Raw genomic sequence first — 20,701 nt, 5'->3', positions numbered from 1 at the left:
TCGACCCCTCCAAGTCCTTTAACCCGGCGGCCCGCCTCCTCTAACTTGGCGTGGTTTGGAGCCACACTTCAACCTTAAAAATAAGGATTAGGCTAAAAACTGCCTGTTATATACCTGTTAACAGGCAGCTAATTGGCACTAATCCCTTCCCACCTCGGGTAGGCGGGTCCCAATGTGGGGCGGGTACCCGCCTCCTTTGAAACTGGCATGGAGGCAGGTTTGGGTGCAGGACCCCTGATTTTGGGATTTTAACCCCCCACACGCCTCCAATCCCGAGTCATAGAGTCATAGAGTTATACAGCACGGATAGAGGCCCTTCGGCCCATCGTGTCCACGCCGGCCATCAAGCCCTGTCTAATCTAATCCCATATTCCAGCATTTGGTCCGTAGCCTTGTATGCTATGGCATTTCAAGTGCTCATCCAAATGCTTCTTAAATGTTGTGAGGGTTTCTGCCTCCACAACCCTTTCAGGCAGTGAGTTCCAGACTCCAACCACCCTCTGGGTGAAAAAGTTCTTTCTCAAATCCCCTCTAAACCTCCCGCCCTTTACCTTGAATCTATGCCCCCTAGTTATTGACCCTTCTACTAAGGGAAAAAGCTCCTCAGTATCCATCCTATCTATGCCCCTCATAATTTTGTACACCTCAATCATGTCCCCCCTCAGCCTCCTCTGCTCCAAGGAAAACAAACCCAATCTGCCCAGTCTCTCTTCATAGCTGAAGCGCTCCAGCCCTGGTAGCATCCTGGTGAATCTCCTCTGCACCCTCTCCAAAGCGTTCACATCCTTCCTGTAGTGTGGCGACCAGAACTGCACACAGTATTCCAGCTGTGGCCTAACCAGTGTTTTATACAGCTCCATCATAACCTCCTTGCTCTTATATTCTATGCCTCGGCTAATGAAGACAAGCATCCCATATGCCTTTTTTACCACCTTATCCACCTGTTCCGCCGCCTTCAGGGATCTGTGTACTTGCACACCCAGATCCCTCTGACCCTCCGTCTTGCCTAGGGTCTTACCATTCATTGTGTATCCCCTTGCCTTGTTAGTCCCCCCAAAGTGCATCACCTCGCACTTTTCCAGGTTAAATTCCATTTGCCACTGTTCTGCCCATCTGACCAACCCATCTATATCGTCCTGCAGACTGAGGCTACCCTCCTCGCTATTTACCCCCCTACCAATTTTTGTATTATCCGCGAACTTACTGATCATACCCTTTACATTCATATCCAAGTCATTAATGTAGACCACAAACAGCAAGGGACCCAGCACCGAACCCTGTGGTACCCCACTGGCCACAGGCTTCCAGTCACAAAAACAACCTTCGACCATCACCCTCTGCCTTCTGCCACTAAGCCAGTTTTGTATCCAATGTGCCAAGGCACCCTGGATTCCATGGGCTCTTACCTTCTTGACCAGTCTCCTGTGTGGGACTTTATCGAAGGCCTTACTGAAATCCATGTATACCACATCCACTGCGTTACCCTCATCCACACACCTAGTCACCCCCTCAAAAAATTCAATCAAATTAGTCAGACATGATCTTCCCTTGACAAAGCCATGTTGACTATCCCCGATTAATCCTTGCCTCTCCAAGTGGAGACTAATTTTGTCCCTCAGAATTTTTTCCAATAATTTTCCTACCACTGATGTTAGGCTCACTGGCCTGTAGTTCCCCGGTTTTTCCCTACTTCCCTTCTTGAATAATGGTACTACATTAGCGGTTCTCCAGTCCTCTGGCACATCCCCCGTGGCCAGAGAGGTCCTGAATATATGTGTTAGAGCCCCCGCAATCTCTTCCTTTGCCTCACACAGCAGCCTGGGATACATTTCGTCCGGGCCTGGGGATTTATCCATTTTTAGGCCTGCTAAAACCGCCAATACCTCCTCCCTCTCGATGTTAATATGTTCGAGCATATCACAGTCCCCCCGCCCTATTTCTATGTCTACATCGTCCTTCTCCATAGTGAAGACAGATGCAAAAAATTCATTTAGAACTCCTCCTACATCTTCCGGCTCCACACACAGATTGCCACTTTTGTCCCTAATGGGCCCTATTTTTTCCCTAGTTATCCTCTTACCCTTAATATACTTATAAAACATCTTAGGATTTTCCTTTATTTTGCTCGCCAGTGTTATTTCATGGCCCCTCCTTGATCTCCTAATTTCTTTTTTAAGTATCCCCCTGCACTTTTTGTACTCCTCTAGGGCTTCCTCCGTCTTTAGCCTTTTGTATCTGCCAAAAGCCCTCCTTTTTTTCCTAATCCATTCTCGTATATCCCCTGACATCCAAGGTTCCCTGTGGTTTTTGGAACCACCCTTGACCTTTACGGGAACATGTTGCCATTGTATGATCTCAATCTCCCTTCTGAAAGCCTCCCATTGCTCCGATGCGGATTTTCCTACAAGTAGCTGATCCCAGTCCATTTTGGCCAGATCCTGCCTTATCCTATTAAAATCGGCCTTCCCCCAATTTAGAACCTTTATTTACGGCCCATCCCTGTCCTTTTCCATGACCACCTTAAATCTCACCATATTATGGTCACTGTCACCAAAGTGCTCACCTACTAGCACTTTTTCCACTTGGCCGGCCACATTCCCTAGAATTAAGTCCAGTACCGCCCCCTCTCTTGTAGGACTTTCTACATGCTGGCTCAAAAAGCTCTCCTGGATGCACTTTAAGAATTCTACACCCTCTGAGCCTTTCACACTCTGACTATCCCAGTTAATATTGGGGAAGTTGAAATCCCCCATTATTATTACCCTATTATTTGCACATTTCTCTGAGATTTGCCTACATATCTGTTCCTCTATCTCCCCCTGACTGTTTGGAGGCCTATAGTACACTCCCAGCAAAGTGCTTGCCCCCTTTTTGTTTTTAAGCTCCACCCATATGGCCTCATTAGAGGAACCTGCTAATATATCATCCCTCCTTACTGCAGTAATTGACTCCTTAATTAATATTGCGACACCCCCTCCTCTTATACCTCCCCCTCTGTCTCGCCTGAAGATTCTGTACCCCGGAATATTGAGCTGCCAGTCTTGCCCCTCCCTCAACCATGTCTCCGTGATAGCAACAATATCATACTCCCATGTGTTTATCAACACCTTCAGTTCATCCACCTTATTTGCAAGACTCCTTGCATTAAAATAGATGCCATCCAGCCTTGTCCTTATATATTTGCCCTGTCTACCAAGCTGACTTGTTTTTTTCTCTATAATTGGCAGCACATCACCCCCTATTTCAGCTCCCCTCTGTATCCCATCCCCCTGCCAAGTTAGTTTAAACCCCCCCCCCAACAGTGCTAGCAAACCTCCCCGCAAGGATATTTGTCCCGCTCTGGTTCAGGTGCAACCCGTCCGACTTGTACAAGTCCCACCTTTCCCAGAAGCAGGCCCAGTGATCCAGGAAAGTAAAACCCTCCCTCCTACACCAACTCTTTAGCCACGCATTCATCTGCTCTATCCTCCTATTCCTATACTCACTAGCACGTGGCACTGGGAGTAATCCAGAGATTACAACCTTTGAGGTCCTGCTCTTTAATCTGTTACCTAGCTCCCTAAATTCTTGATGCAGGACCTCATCCCCCTTCCTACCTATGTCGTTGGTCCCAATGTGGACCACGACCTCTGCCTGCTCACCCTCCCCCTTAAGAATGCCCTGTAGCCGCTCCACGGCCCAATTGAAATCCTGCCCAAAGAATCTAAAGAAGAGTTTCATGCAGACACAGTGCATAAGCAGAGGCTCTGTTCTTTGAAGAATACACCTATAGCTACACCATGTGCCCCCCCACCACCAAAGAAACAAATCTGCTAAAATTCCTGGCAGTTCTGTACAGGAAGTGACGATCACTCATTTCAGTGTGAAAGTGTGACCTATTTCAATATCGATCACCTAAAAATGCAATGGGACTGCCGTAATGAATGGGACCCCCTCAGACAGATACAGGCAGGCAGCTTCAGTCAGCTGTTCACACTGTTAACAACTAGGGGAGGCAGTCGGAATGTGCATCCTGCCTTCAGTCACCTGCCGTGGCCTCTAGAACTCCTGCAACTGCTGCAAGCCCTTCTTGTCGGCTTGTTGAGCCCCACTCTTGAGTCTGTACAGTACTTTTTTACATTTTTTGGTTACACTGGCCACTGCGTATAGCGGGCAAATCGCGCTGATACCAACACCCGCACTATAAGCGGTGGAGACTGTGATGACATGGGCCAGATAATCGAGTGGCTCCAAATTTTGGTCTTGTACATGATAAGGACAATAACTCAGGCATGGCATTGAAGATAAGTGCAACTCAAACATCAAGCTGAATTTGGTCTTTTTAGGGTTGTGGTTTAAACTGATAAAACCCATTTACTGCCCCCCTTCGAAAAACTTTAAGGAGGTAAAGAGATGATGATGTATAAAATAGTGATTGTTTTTGGCTTTTCAAAAAGTATTTTGTTTTAAAACTACCATTAATAAACATGTGGCTGATTTCAGAGACACACTGAATCGATGTTCGGAAACAGGGTAAGTGTCATCCTTTCAAGCCGCTGAGCACCCACCCCCCCCACCCCCAAATAACAAACGTCCAGAATGTGAAACCAAATCATCAGGAAAAAGAATTGAATTGTTTCTCCAACAACGAAGCAAAGTCTTTTCTTTCCATTTCTGTGCTGATAACATTTGCTGGTCATCTGACCTCAGTGTCAGAGTTTGTTTTAATTTCCTCAAACTACCTCTATCTACATCTGTAGCAAGTACATCACAGGAGCCGAGAAATAAATGTAACTAAAGCCCTGAAGAGCACAGTACACAAAAGCTTGCAGTACACTCAGGTTTCTATTCTGAAAATCGAGTTATCTTTTCCTAATGGTTTTCTAGTAACATGTACTCCAGTTTAAACAGAAGAATCAAAAAGTTCTCCCCCACCCCCGACTCTCTGCTCCGTAGCCTTGTTTTAATTCTCACTTGCCCAAGCTGTACAGTGCAAGGTTGTTACTTGGGGTTTCTGTATGTCACCTGATTTTGCTCCAAGTTTGACTTTTTAAACTAAAGAAACATGAAAGCATGAACTGGGAACCAATGAAAAATTGCTAAAAAAATAAGCGCCATTTCCTCCCCCAAAACAGCAGAAGTCCTAGATGTCAGCTTGGTTTGCATGAGGCTAGAGAGATTGGCGATAGCAGATTGTGCAACGAGGCAACATTTTGCGCGAGGCCTTGTCCTGTGAAAAGTTTGGCAGATGATCAGTGAAAGTGAATAAAAACAGAAAAATGCTGCACATACTCAGCAGGTCAGGCAGCATCTGTGGATTGAGAAGCAGAGTTAACGTTTCAGCGCTGTGACCTTTCATCATTGTGTTCTGATGAAAGGCTATTGACCTGAAACGTTAACTCTGTTTCTCTCTCCACAGATGCTCCATGACCTGCTGAGCGTTTCCAGCATTTTCTGTTTTTATTTCAGATTGCCAGCATCCGCAGTATTGTGCTTTTGTAGTAAAGTGAAGTGAATAATTGGACTGTAGATCATGAGAATTTTACAACACAGAAATAATGGAGGTCCCACCAAAAACACCGTTCCAAGTGAGTATTCAAATTGTACCACACTTGTTGATCATAAATATCATTCCTAACATCTCCTTGATGTTGACTGCTCTGAAAATAGTCTGTGTATGGGGGGAAAAAAATATTTTTAAAAGAGTTGAAAATGCATATTCTGCATTTGCTTGGTTGAATCATGTATTAATCACTGCAAACAAACTGGACTAGTGGCAGACAACAGGCCTGTACGTTGTTGCCATGGCCTCACCCACTAAACAGGGCTTAGTCATGCAGTTTGCAGGCACTGCTCAACTCTGTGTACTTAAGCTCTGCCTTCACCACAGCAACAGATTCAATCCAACAATGCTTTCCAACAAAATTAAAAACAAAACTGCATTTAATGTTCTTTGGGGGGGGGGGGGGAAATCATCAATACATGGGAGTTTATTTCCCTGAACCAAACCTATAGGAAACTCTTTTAACCAGCACCTAAATATCCAGAAATTTCTCTTAACCGGCAAAATTCAGGAGTAGGTTCAGGTAAGTTTTTTACTATATATTAGTGGCTGTGTAACCGGGGTTCCTGGATCTGTGGCCGTGCAACAGGGACTCCTGGATCTGTGGCCGTGCAACAGGGATTCCTGCACAAGTGGCCGTGTAACCGGGGCTCCTGCACAAGTGGCCGTGTAACCGGGGCTCCTGCAAAAGTGGCCGTGTAACCGGGGCTCTCGTACCTTGGTAAGTATACCTCTCTGTAATCCGGACTTTTTGATCAACCGGCACCACGCCGGTCCCGGATAAAAAAGAGTTTCCTGTATATGAAATGTAAAGCCCATTATTAGTCCTAATTATGCACACATCCATAAAGATGCTTCGGACTTTAGAGCTCACCCTGTGATAAATTTAGGAAATCCAACACGAACAAAGAAAAATCAAACAAAGGCACACTCAGGTGCACAGAGGGTAAATAGATCAGTGATAGAGAGTCCCTGACACAAGAGGGCATCATTAACTAATGCAAATGGAAGTGTTAAATGGAGCACAAGCCCGTAACACAAAAACAAAGGACAGGATCCGAACCGCAGGTGCTGCTGGGACACATTATGGCATCAGGATAGAAGATGGAAACCAGCATCACTAGTTCCGTTTAATATTTCCATGCTTGTATCGTTGCAACATTAATTTTTCTGTTGTATCTTTGCAAAAATGGCAGTGTAATTGGGGAGTGAAAATTGCCAGTCTGATAAAAGCAAAGCACTGAATGAAGGAGGTAGTCTCGCACTGCTGCAGTATAACTGATAACGCTTCACAAACTTTAAAAATGTCAATGATATCCTGAGCAGCTGCATCTAAGCAGACCATGCGCAAAGACTCTTTGCCTACATGTGGACCAATGCACGGTCACAGTATAACTCAGCGCTGCCAAACCTTCAAGCAATATGAAAAGGCCAGGAAGGTTGAGAATCACAAAAGAACGTTTATTACTTTTTTTTTGCTCTATACTTTCAGGTCAATGCAAGAAGAAGAAAGTTTTCCAATTCCAAATATTGCCCACGCTAATCTTAAGGCATTCTGGGGTTCCAAGACTGAGATGCTTGAAGGGCGAACTATGATTTCCAAGCCTTACTCTTCTCTTTTATTGTACCAGCAGGCTGCCAATCCCTGCTGGAGAACCAAATGCTTTTTTTTTTTGGCTCTCTGACCCTCTTCTCAAGATCAGTGAAAGGTTGAGTCCTGGTCACCATCGGAGGTGCCGCGTCCTTTATATTACAGCATGCAGGACTGGCAGAGTTACCACCTGCCTGCTGTGCCCAGTACAACATCAGTGCTTGTCCCAGGTTTGGGAAGCTGAAGACCAGTGCTAACCATTTTCAAACAAAGAACCATTTTCAATTTTTATATATTCTGTAAATATGAAAACGGGAGCAAAATATAAAGCCACAACCATAGTGATGCATCATTGCATCATCTTCCCCGCTGACAGGAGGTTTCATTTTAGATTTCATTTAAGTTCCTTTACTTGCCAGCTGGGATCCTGCAGGAAGTGGTCAGTTTAACATTAAGTTGCGGCTGCGATGAAGTAGCTTTTGAATTTTACAAAGTTCTGCGAGTGGAGGGCAGTGGTTGTTGGGCTGGTTAAAATAATGTTAATGTCGGCAGAAAGTGGTGCACTTAATACTTCGAGTGAGCTGCTGCCATCATTGCTTTGAAACAGCACCAGAAAGTGGCAGCGGCTAAGTTTATACATTTGGAGCAGTAGTATTAGGAGAGAACACAGACGGAAGTTTAATATGCCGGTTCAGAATGTTCTAGTCTTCCCTCACTCACTACAAAGCTGCTTAACTGTGACCAAAGAAAATGGAAATGAAAGGGTGAGGCAGTGCCAAGCCTACACTCGCAAGGATCCTCTCACACAGGCATTAAGAACTTAAAGGGTAAAGGGGGGGGGTTACTTTTTAAACTCCCCTCCACCCGGCTGAAACCAGGCGGTACAGGAATTTAAATCAAGGCGGTCCACTTACCACTCTGCCCGTTATCTTAAAGCCGGGCAGCTGAGGCACCTGCCAGACTCAGGCAGAAGACTCATCAATTTATAGAAATTTATGTAGCTAGAGCCCCGAGGCCATTTTACAGCCTACTGGGCAGAGCGCCTGCCTAGACTCTGCTCAGTAGAAGCAGTCAGACCAGAAGTGGAGGGTCCTCCCCCTCCCACCCCAAGGTAAATTAAAAAAAAAAAACAATTTTTGCACAGCTCCTATAGACTCCATAAAAATAGTTTGGGCCACTGCCGCCCTGGGATTCCCCCCCCCACTTCCGCGATCCCGAAACCCACCTGAATCCCACTCCCATCCTGACAACTTGCCTCAGTGCCGGTCAGGCAACCTCCAAGCTGCCCGATATTGCGCCAGCCCCAACCCAGCGAGTTGCCTCTGGACATCCATTTGAGGCGGGCAGCTTGCCGTCTCTGTTTAAATGAGGCCCGCCTGTTAAAAATAGACCGAGCCTCTTGCTGCACGTCCCGTCTCCACCCCCACCCCAAGACAGTCTGCCCGAGCGTTCCTCTTGCCTACTGCCCGAGGGTTAAAATTCCCCCAACTTAGTTATCTGGTATTGTATGACCTACTACAGCCTGCATTCTAGTAAACCTCTAAACATAATTTTCCTACTCTGTTTAGTAGATACAGTCACCATCCAATATTATCAGATGGGACAACATGAATCAGAAATTTACGGCACAGAAGGAGGCCATTCGGCCCATTGTGTCTGTGCTGGTTTTCCACCATTCTTAACTTATTGTCTCCCTGGCCATGCACACTTTAAAAGTCTGTGGCAGGCAGTGTTGCGCACCATCAGGGTGGAACTTGCTCGACCTCAGTGTAACAAAAAGATTAACAGCAGTATCCCGGCATTCTTGACCCGTGCAACGTAGAGCTGATTGAGGAGCAATAACCGATCCCCCAGCGCAAGTGGAAATATCCCGAGACAAGACGCTTGCTTTCTTCTCAAAGGGAAAATCACGCCAATTATGCCTGCGCTGTGGGTGACTTTTTGCTCACCACACTATAAACCCCAGGCACTAATTTAAAACACCATACAATACAACAGTGATGATGTTATCAACTGGGTTCTCTATTCCGTCGTTGGCCATTAAGCAAAAAAGACAATTTGCATTGCAGCATGCTACTTCTGTCATATCTTTGACATATTGTCGAGGTGATTTTAAGAAAAACTCCCTGCGCTAACACACTTCTGGATTAGATTTTTTTTGAGGGAGGGGGCGGAAGGGGAAAATGGGGAAAGGGAAATGAATGCTTCAGCTGAGCTAACTATTTCTTTGTACTTACCAGAAATGCGCTCTTCTTCGAGAAGTTTCATCTGGTGGTGGAATATTTGCTCTTGGACGCGACAGATCGACCTCTTAATCTTCTCTCTTCGTGTCACCATGTAAGTAAGGTTTCGAACCTAGTGAAGAAATATTACAACCTGTTACACCAGACTTGAAGAACAGTTTAACGTACATACGAGCAAAACCGCTCTACACCCTAAAAAACACTCAAAAAGTACCAAGAGTTTCACCATCTTATTGCAGATGCTGCTTTCCTGATATTAAGAAAAAGGACAAAACTTACCTGCGTGACCTTCTTCAAAAAAAAACAGAAAGTCACCCATAACTTAGCACTAGAGCTATCTAAAATAAAAACAGAAATTGCTGGAATGCACAGTAGGTCAGTCAGCACCTGAAAGAGAAAGATAGGTTAACGTTTTGGCTTGATCAGAACTGTTCCTGTTTTTATTTCAGAGTCCCAGCATTCGCAGTTTCCTTTTAACTTTTACCGAATCTATTTGCGACTCGCCATGATCACAAAATGATCATGTGTCTCTCCCCCCACCCCGCCCCCCCAAACCCTGTCAGTAGGCTGACCTCAAGTCAACAAGTATCTCACCGTTTTAAAATGTTTGTAGGCAGCCTACCGCTATTTCCCGGTAGAACTCAAAACTGTGGCAGCAAACAAATTTATTCTATAAAAGCCTCGAATGTGCCCATCGCACTTCAGACTTCAAACTTTGAAAAAGTGTAAAAGAGCAAAAGAGGCAGAGTCACTTCATGCTGGAGCCCAGACGGAGGCAAACTTCCCTCAAAATGGGCAGTGTATTATTTACAGCAATTAAACTTTGTGGTCTTAAAGCTTTGGCAGAAGAATATACTGTGCATGACATGGTATAACGCTCCTCTCTTTATTCGACTTACCATGGGCAATACCACGGAAGATCTGCTAGTATTGGTTAATTATTTGAAGTAGTATCTGAGTTTTGTTTTTAAATGAAGAAAGCGTGTTTCATATAAAGTTAACAGAACAAAATGTATTTACTTGTACAATTACCTTGGCTGAAGCCCAGCTAGAAGCAGCCATCGAGTGTTCAAAGTAAAATTGAGAAAATGCAATTGCGCACAAAACTGCGGAGAATGGTGCCAGACAACTGCTCACTATCCCCCCCTCAACACAACCAGACAAGCCACTTCCTGACTGCAACACCACTGAAAAAAAATTACTTCAACACAGGAGTGTGTGATATATCTGATCATAAGGAGCTATCCGTCTACACATCAAGTACAGACAACAACCGGGGGGGCAGAGCAACGCACAGAAAAGAGAAGGCCGCACTAACAGATGACAGACACTACTACAGTACTGTACCAGCTGTAGTGTAGAAGGTGATGTCAAAGAGAGGCTAATAGTAAAAGCAGGAAATAAGAGTAACCACACAGTGTGTACTATATAAAAGAATGCACCCACTTTTATTGGATTTTATTACAGTACATCAATGTTATAATACTGTACATTCAGTATTGCACAGAAGCAAAAGCCAACAGTTTGAAAGAAAAGTAAAGCCATAAGGAAATAGTAGAGACACACCTGATCTCAGGTACAGCTTAGGAAAGAATATGGGGGGCAGTGCTCGGAGTGGCAGGTATCTACAGCTCATTCCCTAATGTATCTGGGCAAAGTGTTACAATGGAGCTTATCCCTCAAACCCAGTACAGTCACAACCCCCATGCTCACTGCAAAAACTGCATTCACTGAATAAGACATTGTCGCAAAAACATTTCAGTTGTACAGCTTCGTTTTTGCACGCTTCATTGTGGAATGGAGGATTTCAGAAATCTAAATGTCTGGTGCTACCATTTTTAACTTGCTGCAGTTAAGAGACATTGTAGAAATAATCAACTTCATGCAATCAATTCTATAGAAGGTTACTGCTTTAAACATGCAAAAATGGGTAATTTGAGAAACAAAATGCTCTAAACAGGAACTCAGAGATAAAAAATCATTAACACAAATTAATACCATGGATGTAGATGGAAATGAATTGCATTTCAATTCCTATATACTTAGCTGAAAACTTCTCTTCATGAAGCTGTGTAATCCACTTAAATAGAATTGACTGTGAAATCCTACCTTGGTTTAACAGATTTATTTTGATATGACTGAATTCAGCATTAAAAAGCAGTAACACATAAATTAAGTTAATACAATAATATAGAAGGAAACAATTATGATCTGGCAGAACAACTCTTTTATCTTCCAGAATTTGCATATATGTGGAGGTAGCCGAAGTGACAGACCACACCAGCGAGCACCTTATTCCAATTATACCCTGTTACTCACCCTGGTGAATGAATGGCTAATTCAGTCAATTCACTGAGGAAATAGCAAAATGTAATCAGGATATAGTAGGATCATAGAGAGTACGCGGTTGGGATGGGGAGCGCACAGGGGCAGAAACAGCAGAACATGCAGCGAGAAACACACAACGTCAAAATCGCAAAGCCTTACACACGCTTAATACAATGGGAATGATCGGGTCACCGAGTTTGTGTTCCATATATATGTACCATATATAGAATGTCACTCACCTAATGCAATATGATTCCCTAACGCTGCATAGTTTTTGTAGGACAGATACCATCCACTTAACCCCACCGCTCTTTCACTGCACTGCACTGCTCAACTCCCACAAGTTTTATATTTACACTCTGGACAATTATAAGAAGTTAAATGTGCAATTTAGCATTTTTTTTAAAAACTATGAATGATAGAAAATTGATACCAGACAGCAAGGTCGGAGTTGTAATCTAATCTCACTCTCATACCATGTGAACCCGTGGATTGGATCGCTAATCTAATTTGTGTGTGTAATTCATCCTTCACTGGTCATTATTCTATATTTATGCCACAGGTTAAAAATAGCACAGTGCTAACTGTAGTGCAGTTATTTCTGGCTATGTGCAAAACACACACCAAAGCTGCCTATAATGCCAGCAACACTTTGTATCATTTCAAAATCAATAACCGACGATGGCATGAGAACACATTCACAGCATAAACAGCGGACACATAGCGGGGACCGATGGGAATCGTCCGCAAAAAGACCGGACAAACTACGCACAGCAAAAATCTGGCTGTGCTAGAATGGCCTTGTATAGCAGTGAAATGAAACGCTTTGGCTCCCCCTCATTGTGTAGCATTTATTGTACAGGCTACAGCAAAAAATGTACAAAATTAAAGTTAAAATTAAAGTGCATTGTAACACAGTGCTACATGTATAGCAGCTACACTGAAAGTGCTCTAATATTTCCTGTGGTGTACGGAGAAGGATGTTTTGACTACGGAGCAGCTAATATATAATGCCATAAAGTAAAGCTAATAAAACACAGTGTAGCGGTTGGCTCTGTGCAAGCTGCATATTGATCTCCCAAAATCTGATTGCGTAGAATGACTTCACAAAATGTGTCCACGTGGGAAACAGAATCTCCTATCTCATTGTGACAGCCTCAGCGGTTATGCTGCTGGTATTAGCAGATCACTGCAAAAGAGCTTCCAGCAACAAAACTCCAATGAGGAAGTTGACAAAAAAAAAACAAATATAATTGAAGACTGCAACCACCACTAAAAAAAGAACTCGTCCAATGGGTATTAAGGGCATAACAGACTTTCAGCTGATCATGTAAACCACAAGTACAAAGCCGGTTATTCAAGACCGGAAAGTATTTCACGCCTTTTGTCGAAGATTCCAAGCCGGGTTTCACATACCATAAACCACAAGAAATGTGCGCATGAACATCAGACAAACCCTGAGATGGATATATATAAATAAAGAAATACGATATGTACATAAATATATAAACATATACAAATAATATATACATATAAACAGAGAGAATATATATACACACACACATATATATATATATTATATATAAAAATATGAATACACACCCACACATACAGTAGTGTTACACTTCAAAAAAAAAGTACCTGATTAGCTGTAAAGCGCTTTGGGACATCCGGTGGTCATGAAAGGTGCTATATAAATGGAAGTCTTTTTTAAATTGGATGGTTTAATTCAGGCTAAGTAAATTTAGTGGACCGTTGAAATTGGAAAGTACAACACCGAGGAGCTAAATCTCAGACCTTAAGCTGTTACTATGGTTTTGTTAGTAGTCATAACTGTCACGAGCCCAATTTGTTTCCCCGTTACCAAGTTGCCGATACAATTTCCTCATCTTTGTATAAGCTCTGTCCCCACCCCTCTAGTGATGACTAAACTACCAGGATTGAGAGGCCCGTGAAATTGCTACAGTGTCAAATTAACAAGCTTCAGGTCAATGGTTATTTCTCCAACTTTCAGATGGAAACTCTCTCTGGCAGTCCATCGGAACCAAGGATGACTTGCTTCCACATTAAAAATGAGTTCTCAGGCGACTGATGAGTCCAATGCGGGACCTACAGTCTCTGTCACAGGTGGGGCAGACGGTGGTTGAAGGGGCAGGTGGGTGGGGTGCTTGGGTTGACGTGCGCTCCTTCCGCTGTTTGCGCTTGGCTTCTGCTTGCTCCTGGCGAAGAGACTCGAGGTGTTCGGCGCCATCCCGGATGCTTCTCCTCCACTTTGTGCAGTCTTGAGCCAGGGATTCCCAGGTGTCAGTGGGGATGTTGCACTTTTTTCAAGGAGGCTTTGAGGGTGTCCTTGAAGCATTTCCTCTGCCCACCTGGGGCACTCAGGCGACCGAAGGCTGCATTGGCACAATGGAGGCAGTGTTGGGCTTAAGTCATCGACATCTGCCCTTGTTGACAGTAGACTCCCAAGGTATGGAAAGTGGTCCACGTTGTCCAAGGCCTCGTTGTAGACTTTGATAATCAGAGGGCAGTACTGTGTGGCAGGGGCAGGTTGGTAGAGGACCTTTGTCTCATGGATGTTTAGTGGAAGGTCCATGCTCTCGTACGCTTCGGTGAAGGTCTTGACAATGGTTTGGAGTTCGACCTCAGATTGTGCACAGACGCAAGCGTCGTCTGCATACTGTAATTTGACAACAGAGGATGGGACAACCTTGGATCTGGACTGGAGGCAACGGGGGTGGAACAGTTTCCTGTTTGTTCTGTAAATTAGCTCCACTCCAGCAGGGAGCTTACTGAGGCTGAGCTGGAGCATTGCAGCAAGGATGATTGAGAAGAGCGTTAGTGCGATGACACAGTCTTGCTTGACCTGAGTCCATACGTGAATTGGGTCTGTGGTGGAACTGTTGGTCAGGATCACAGCTTGCATGTTGTCGTGAAACAGGCGGAGGATGGTGACAAACATTTGAGGGCAGCCGAATTTGAGGAGGACACTTCATAATCCCTCACGTTTGACAGTGTCGAAGGCCTTTGTGAGATCAAAGAAGGCCATGTACAGCGGTTGGTACTGTTCCCTGCATTTCCCTTGTAATTGACGCGCGGTGAAGATCATGTCCGTTGTGCCCCTTAGTGGGCGGAATCCGCATTGCGACTCTGGGAGGAGCTCTTCAGCCACTGGGAGAAGGCGATTGAGGAGGATTCTTGCGATGATTTTCCCTGTGGCAGACAGCAAGGAAACTCCTCTGTAATTACCGCAATAGAACTTGTCACCTTTCTTGAAGATGGTCATAATTACAGCATCTCTGATCCCCTGGCATGCTCTCCTCCTTCCAGATAAGAGAAATTAGTTCATGAATTCACGCTAGTAGTGCTTCTCTGCCATGCTTTAGTGCCTCGGCAGGGATTCCATCTGCTCCTGAGGCCTTGTTGTTCTTCAGTCGTCGGATGGGCCTTTCAACCTCATGCCGGGCTGGGGTTGTGCTGAGGTGGTGGCGGGTAGCATGCTACGGGATGGAGTTGAGGACACTCGCGTCAAAGACAGAGTCTCAGTTAAGGTGATTTTCGAAGTGCTCCTTCCGGCGTGCACTGACTGCCTTCCTGTCCTTGATGAGTACCTCTCCGTTCTTGGTCCGCAGTGGGGTAGGACCTTGGGTGCTTGGGCCGTAGATGGTCTTGACTGCGCTAAAGAATCCATGCACGTCGTGGTTGTCAGCTAGCTGCTGGATCTCCTGCGCTTTCTCCACCCACCATCTGTTCTTTAGGTCGCGAGTTTTTTGTTGGACCTCGGCCTTCAGGCATCTGTAGAGCTGCTTTCTTGCTCTCGACTTGTGTTGCTGTTTCCAGATCAGGAATGCCTTGCGCTTGCAGCTTATTAGCTCCTGGATCTCCTGGTCATTCTCGTCGAACCAGTCTTGGTGTTTCCTGGTCGAGTGACCGAGCGTCTCTTCACAGATGCTGATTATGGAGGCCTAGAGTGCAGACCAGGCACTGTGGACACTGTGTCTCTGCATCACTGGGAGTTGTCAGGTTGGTTGTGAGGCGCAGGCTCAATAGGGCTTTCTTAGCGGGATCTTTGAGTGCTCCAGCATTGATTTTCCTGCGGCATTGTTTCTGTTACCGCCGCTGTTTTGGGGTTACATTGATGGAGATGACAGATTAGGTGGTGGTCTGTCCAGCAGTCATCAGCTCCGGTCATGGCGCAGGTGATGCGGACATCCTTGCGGTCCCTCGCTCAGACAATGACGTAGGCCATGGTTATGACAAGGCCATGTTCTAAGCATTTAGTCAGGAGGAGGGTACCGTTGAAGTCTGCTTTCCCTACCCCCTCTCTGCCGATCACACCTCCCAGAGATCTGTGTCCTTCCCAACTCTGGCGTTAAAGTCGCCAAGGAGAATCAGCTTGTCGCCCGTTGGGACTCGAGACAGGGATTGTTCGAGGCTGGAGTAGAATTCCTCTGTGGTCTTGTCTGTGGCTTCCAGTGTTGGGGCGTACGCACTGATGACCATAGCGCACTGGTTCTGGGCTAGGGTGAGCCAAAGATTCATGAGGCGCTCATTTATACCGCAAGGGGAGTCTCTGAAACACCCAACTAGTTCATTTTTATGGCGAAGCCTACCCCATGGAGGCGGTGTTCTTCTTCAGGTTTGCCTTTCCAGAAGAAGGTGTAACCACCGCCTTGCTCCTTGAGCTGACCTTCCCCTGCCCGCCGGGTCTTGCTTAGGGCGGCAGTGTCTATATCGAAACGTCTGAGCTCCCGGGCAACGATAGCAGTACGGCGTTCCAGTCTGTCACTGTTGGGGTTGTCCATGAGGGTCCTGACGTCCCAGGTCCCGAACTTCATTTTAAAGGGTGGAAGATGCCCGTGCGTGAATTCTTTTAACATGGGGTGGCCGTTGCACACCAGCTACCACACGGGCTTGACAGAGCAAGGTCTTGGTCCAATGGCAAGGGGATCCAAGATGATTGGCGACCAGGCTCTGCTACAACGGCTTAGCGCGCACACACACACACACACACAAACATACTCCTACTGTCCTCCTCCCCGCAGGTTCTCTCTGCCTGGGTTTCGTAGGATGCATTATGGTCCTCCCAACCTCGATGTTGGCCCGTGCTGCACCTTTCCCTGGGCCCCGACCCCGCTGCTGGTCCATGCTGCGCCACGCCTGGGCCTTGACCTCGCTGCTGGGCTCGTCCTCACTCCTGGGTCCTAGCCTCGGACATGAATGATGTTGTGTCTCACAGGATCAAATTAGCACTGATACTCTCGCGATCCCTGGCACCGGGCTCCACTCGCGATCCACTAGTCACTAGATCACTAGTCCAGTGGAGATGCGTAGTCTTGACGGCAGAGAGGTCTGGGAATTTGGACGCTAAGTTTAAGTGAAGAGCCAGTGCTCACTGATGAGAACAAAGAACAGGCATGGTCGGGGGATGGACAGTGGGCTCAGGTAACTTTAACCTTGCAGCTTGAACTTGTAGTTAGGGATAAAATAATAAAACGCACCCACTATTAGAGCCAGGGGAACTTAAACAGCAGAAGAGAGGAGACTGGGGGAGAAAGAGCAAAGGCTGGCAATGGATGGCCAAGAGTAAAGTTGCACAGCAAAGGAGCTCCCTAGGGAGCTGCCAGCCCAGGAGCCATCTTGAAAAAAAAAGATGCGCAAGGTAGACAACCCAGAGAAGATGAAGAATGATGCAAACTGTATGAATCAAAATATTACTCAGGCGTTTGGATTATTGGATTGAACATTTAAGAGGAAAGAACTTGCACTGATGCAGTGCCTTATTACATCCTTAGGACATCCTAAAGTGCTTCAAAGCTGAAGAATTACTGTTTGAGGTGCAGTCACTGTTGTTATGTAGGCAAACGAGGCAGCTAACCTACACACCTGATCCCACAATCAGCAAATGACTAGTGAATATGGTGATTGAGGGAGGAATAGTGGCAGAAATCTCCGAGCACTTCTAAACATGACTGTTACAGAGAAACCCGCAGAGCTTAATCAAAGCTTTTTGTGGTAATTCCCACGTTAAATAAAAGTTGCAACCAGAACATTCACTAATTAAGTTTTCTTCATCATGGAGAAGATTTGCTCCAATTCTGCCTACAGAATTGTTCAGCCGCGATTTTGCCGGCACTCAGCGGACGGGATGGGTGGCGGGTCAGCTGTGAAATTAAAAATGATTGATAGGGGGTCGGGAACCCGCTGTCAAAACGTGCACACCTGCATTTCTCGATGTCGGGTCTGCCAGCACTGAGCAGACCTGACAGACAGCGGCGGGAGACCTAATTCAAAACATTAGTGGCTTGTTTACAGCCACAACAATGCTTTTTGTCCCCAGCTTTCTGAATTTGACAGGTCGCCCACTGGTTTCCCGCTGTGCCTAGATCTCTTCTGTGAAGCTGAGGCGGGAGGTCAGTGGCCATTGAATCAGCTGATGAGTTGAAAGCTCCAAATGTCAAGTCAAAGCTCCCAGCTAATTGAGAAATGTTCCCTTAGCCACTAGCTTCTCTAAACTGCATTTCCACTACCGATTCAGAATGCTGCAAGTCTTTACACAAGTCTCCATCCAGTCAGACCTCATTACCCCTCCAACCATTGACAGATCGCTTCTGTCATCTCTACTTCACCTGCCATCTATTCCATCAGCATGGGTGCACTTTATACTCTCACCTTGGTCTTCAGAGTCTGACCACAATCAGCCCCAACACCAGCATCACCAGGCACGCTAGCAGCACCAACAACCACACCAACCTTCTCCACAATCACCTGATGCTGCACAGGACAGAGGGCATCAGCACCCGACCACATTGCTGCCTGGAACACCAGGGATGGCCTCACCATGGCCAGATTTACTTCACTTGACCCCACACTAACAACATAAAGCATCCCTACAATGCCCAAGCCATTCCTTTCACACTCATTGATTTTCCCTACCTCAGCGGGTCTATGGCAGGCGTCCATCCCGGCCTCCGACATGACTTTCCCCTGATTGGGCTTGTTAAGCCCGCCCAGCGAGTTTCCCGGCAATGAAGGAAACGGGTATGATGACGTCATTTGATGACGTGTCATCAGCTGGTTTCCTTAAAGGGACCATGCGCAAATTTACTTCGACATTTGTGCTGTCAGTGTTCTACAGCATTGAGGTACGGCAAACACTGACAATCACTGCAGAGATGCAGGGCTGCACCCAGGCTCTCCCATGAGTCACAGCATGCAGGGAGGTTCTCTTTCCTTCCAATGGGGGGAAGAGACCTCCCCAGGAGACCAACACAGCCTGGTTGCACATTGCACAGGAAGACACAAGCAGGGATGTCGTCAGGAGGACCAGGCTGCAGAGGTGCAAATGTTTCAATGATCTCAGTAGGGTACCGTTATGTCTCACCATTCACTACAACTCACTAAGCCACTTCCAAAGGTGCACACAAATCTGTCCAAGAACACAAAGTGTTGAAAATAAAGATTTTAATATTTGACAGCACATTAACAGAAACTTCACATGAACATTGGCTAAAACACACAAGTGCCTACCCTTGTGTGTTGTTAGTTGGTATGATTAGACTAGGATGAGGGTGAATGTGAGGGGTGGCTAGTGAGATGGGGATGTGATAAATATATAATTATATAACACATAGAGAGGGATGGGTGGAGGTGCAAGATAAGTTGGTGAGAATAAGGATGTGCAAGAGTAGGGTAGGGAAGGCAGAGTGATGGGGCTGTGATGAGTGGCACAGCAGGATGAGGCCAAGTGTGGCTTTGCAGTAATGTTTCGTGATCTAGAGATCATTGAAAGGTTTGTGCCACTGCAGCCTGGTCCTCCTGACGACATCCCTGCTTGTGCCCTCCTGTGCAATGTGCAACCAGGCTGCGTTGGTGTCCTGGGAAGGTCTCTTCCGCCCATGGGAAGGGAAGAGGACCTCCCTGCGTGCTGTGACTCCCTCCATAAGCATATGGAGGGAGTCACTGGAGAGCCTGGGTGCAGCCGTGCACCTCCGTGCAGTGATTGTCAGTGTTTGCTGTACCTCAATGCTGTAGAACATTGACAGCACAAATGTTGAAGTAAATTTGCGCATGGTCCCTTTAAGGAAACCGGCTGATGACACGTCATCAAATGATGTCATCGGGCCCACTTCCTTCAATTGGCCAGGAAACGCGCTGGGCGGGCTTAACAAGCCCAATCAGGGGAAAGTCATGTCGCAGGCCGGGATGGACACCTGCCATGGACCCGCCGAGGTAGGGAAAATCTCGGCCTAAGTGTTAGTTGTAGTTGTTCTTATCGATCGTTTCTTCGCAGGTATTACTAGCAAAAAAATACATCAATACCAGCTTTGTGTCTGTTGACTCCTTGCTGAGGGATGGTTCCAAAGGCAGCAGTCACCTTCCACTACTTCGCCCAAGTGGCAATTATTCATGCATGATCCTAGCCAATGAATGCTGTAGCAGTGGACATCACAGCAAAGCCAAACCTTGTCCTCGTTCCAATATCTACACACATGTACTCCCAAGCAGGGGCTATTGGACAGCAACTCGGAAGCAGGAATCCTCTTTAATCTCCAGTTGAGCCAGCTAATTCAGCACGGAACAGGAATGAAGCCGGAAATTTTGCTGGACTGTACGGTTCGGAGACAATTTCCACAGGGGTTCTTTGGTGGGAGGGAGATTTGCAGATTCCGCCCGCCCGGAGAAGCAGCGCAAGTGGCCATTTATGCAGTTTCTCCAGGGATTCCACCAATCTCCCACCAAAGTTACAGCTGGTGAGGTGGAGAACCCCACCGATGTTCAGGGCCAGAGGCTTTACCTGTACACAATAAGGAGGGCCACGTGTGTCTAAATTTGATGCTCATTTCACTTTAGGCGCTCTGGGTATATCTCTCCAATACGGCTACTTATACACCAATGCGTTGCTTCATCTTCCAAAAACAAAAGGCGCTAGGCTAGGTTATGCCCATTAGAGAATTCTCAACAGAAATACCTGCACAATTGGAAACTCAACCTTTT

At 46.1% G+C, this 20,701-nt stretch overlaps 1 protein-coding gene across 3 annotated transcripts in view; it reads right to left on the bottom strand.

The window, feature by feature from the left end:
- Positions 1-20,701, bottom strand: part of jade1 (jade family PHD finger 1) — a 168,271-nt gene that overhangs the window by 17,102 nt on the left and 130,468 nt on the right. For all 3 annotated transcript variants that reach the window (XM_086008365.1, XM_086008357.1, XM_086008373.1), the window contains one exon: positions 9,371-9,488. In XM_086008365.1, the coding sequence (XP_085864491.1) occupies positions 9,371-9,488 (118 nt within the window). The remainder of the gene's footprint in view (positions 1-9,370; positions 9,489-20,701) is intronic.

This window comes from Somniosus microcephalus, chromosome 2 (assembly GCF_052327205.1).
Source record: "Somniosus microcephalus isolate GS21.2 chromosome 2, FLI_Smic_1.0, whole genome shotgun sequence".
Classification (NCBI taxonomy): Eukaryota; Metazoa; Chordata; class Chondrichthyes; order Squaliformes; family Somniosidae; genus Somniosus; species Somniosus microcephalus.
The sequence above is the reverse complement of the archived record's forward strand: the minus strand, read 5'-3'. Positions and strand labels throughout refer to the sequence as shown.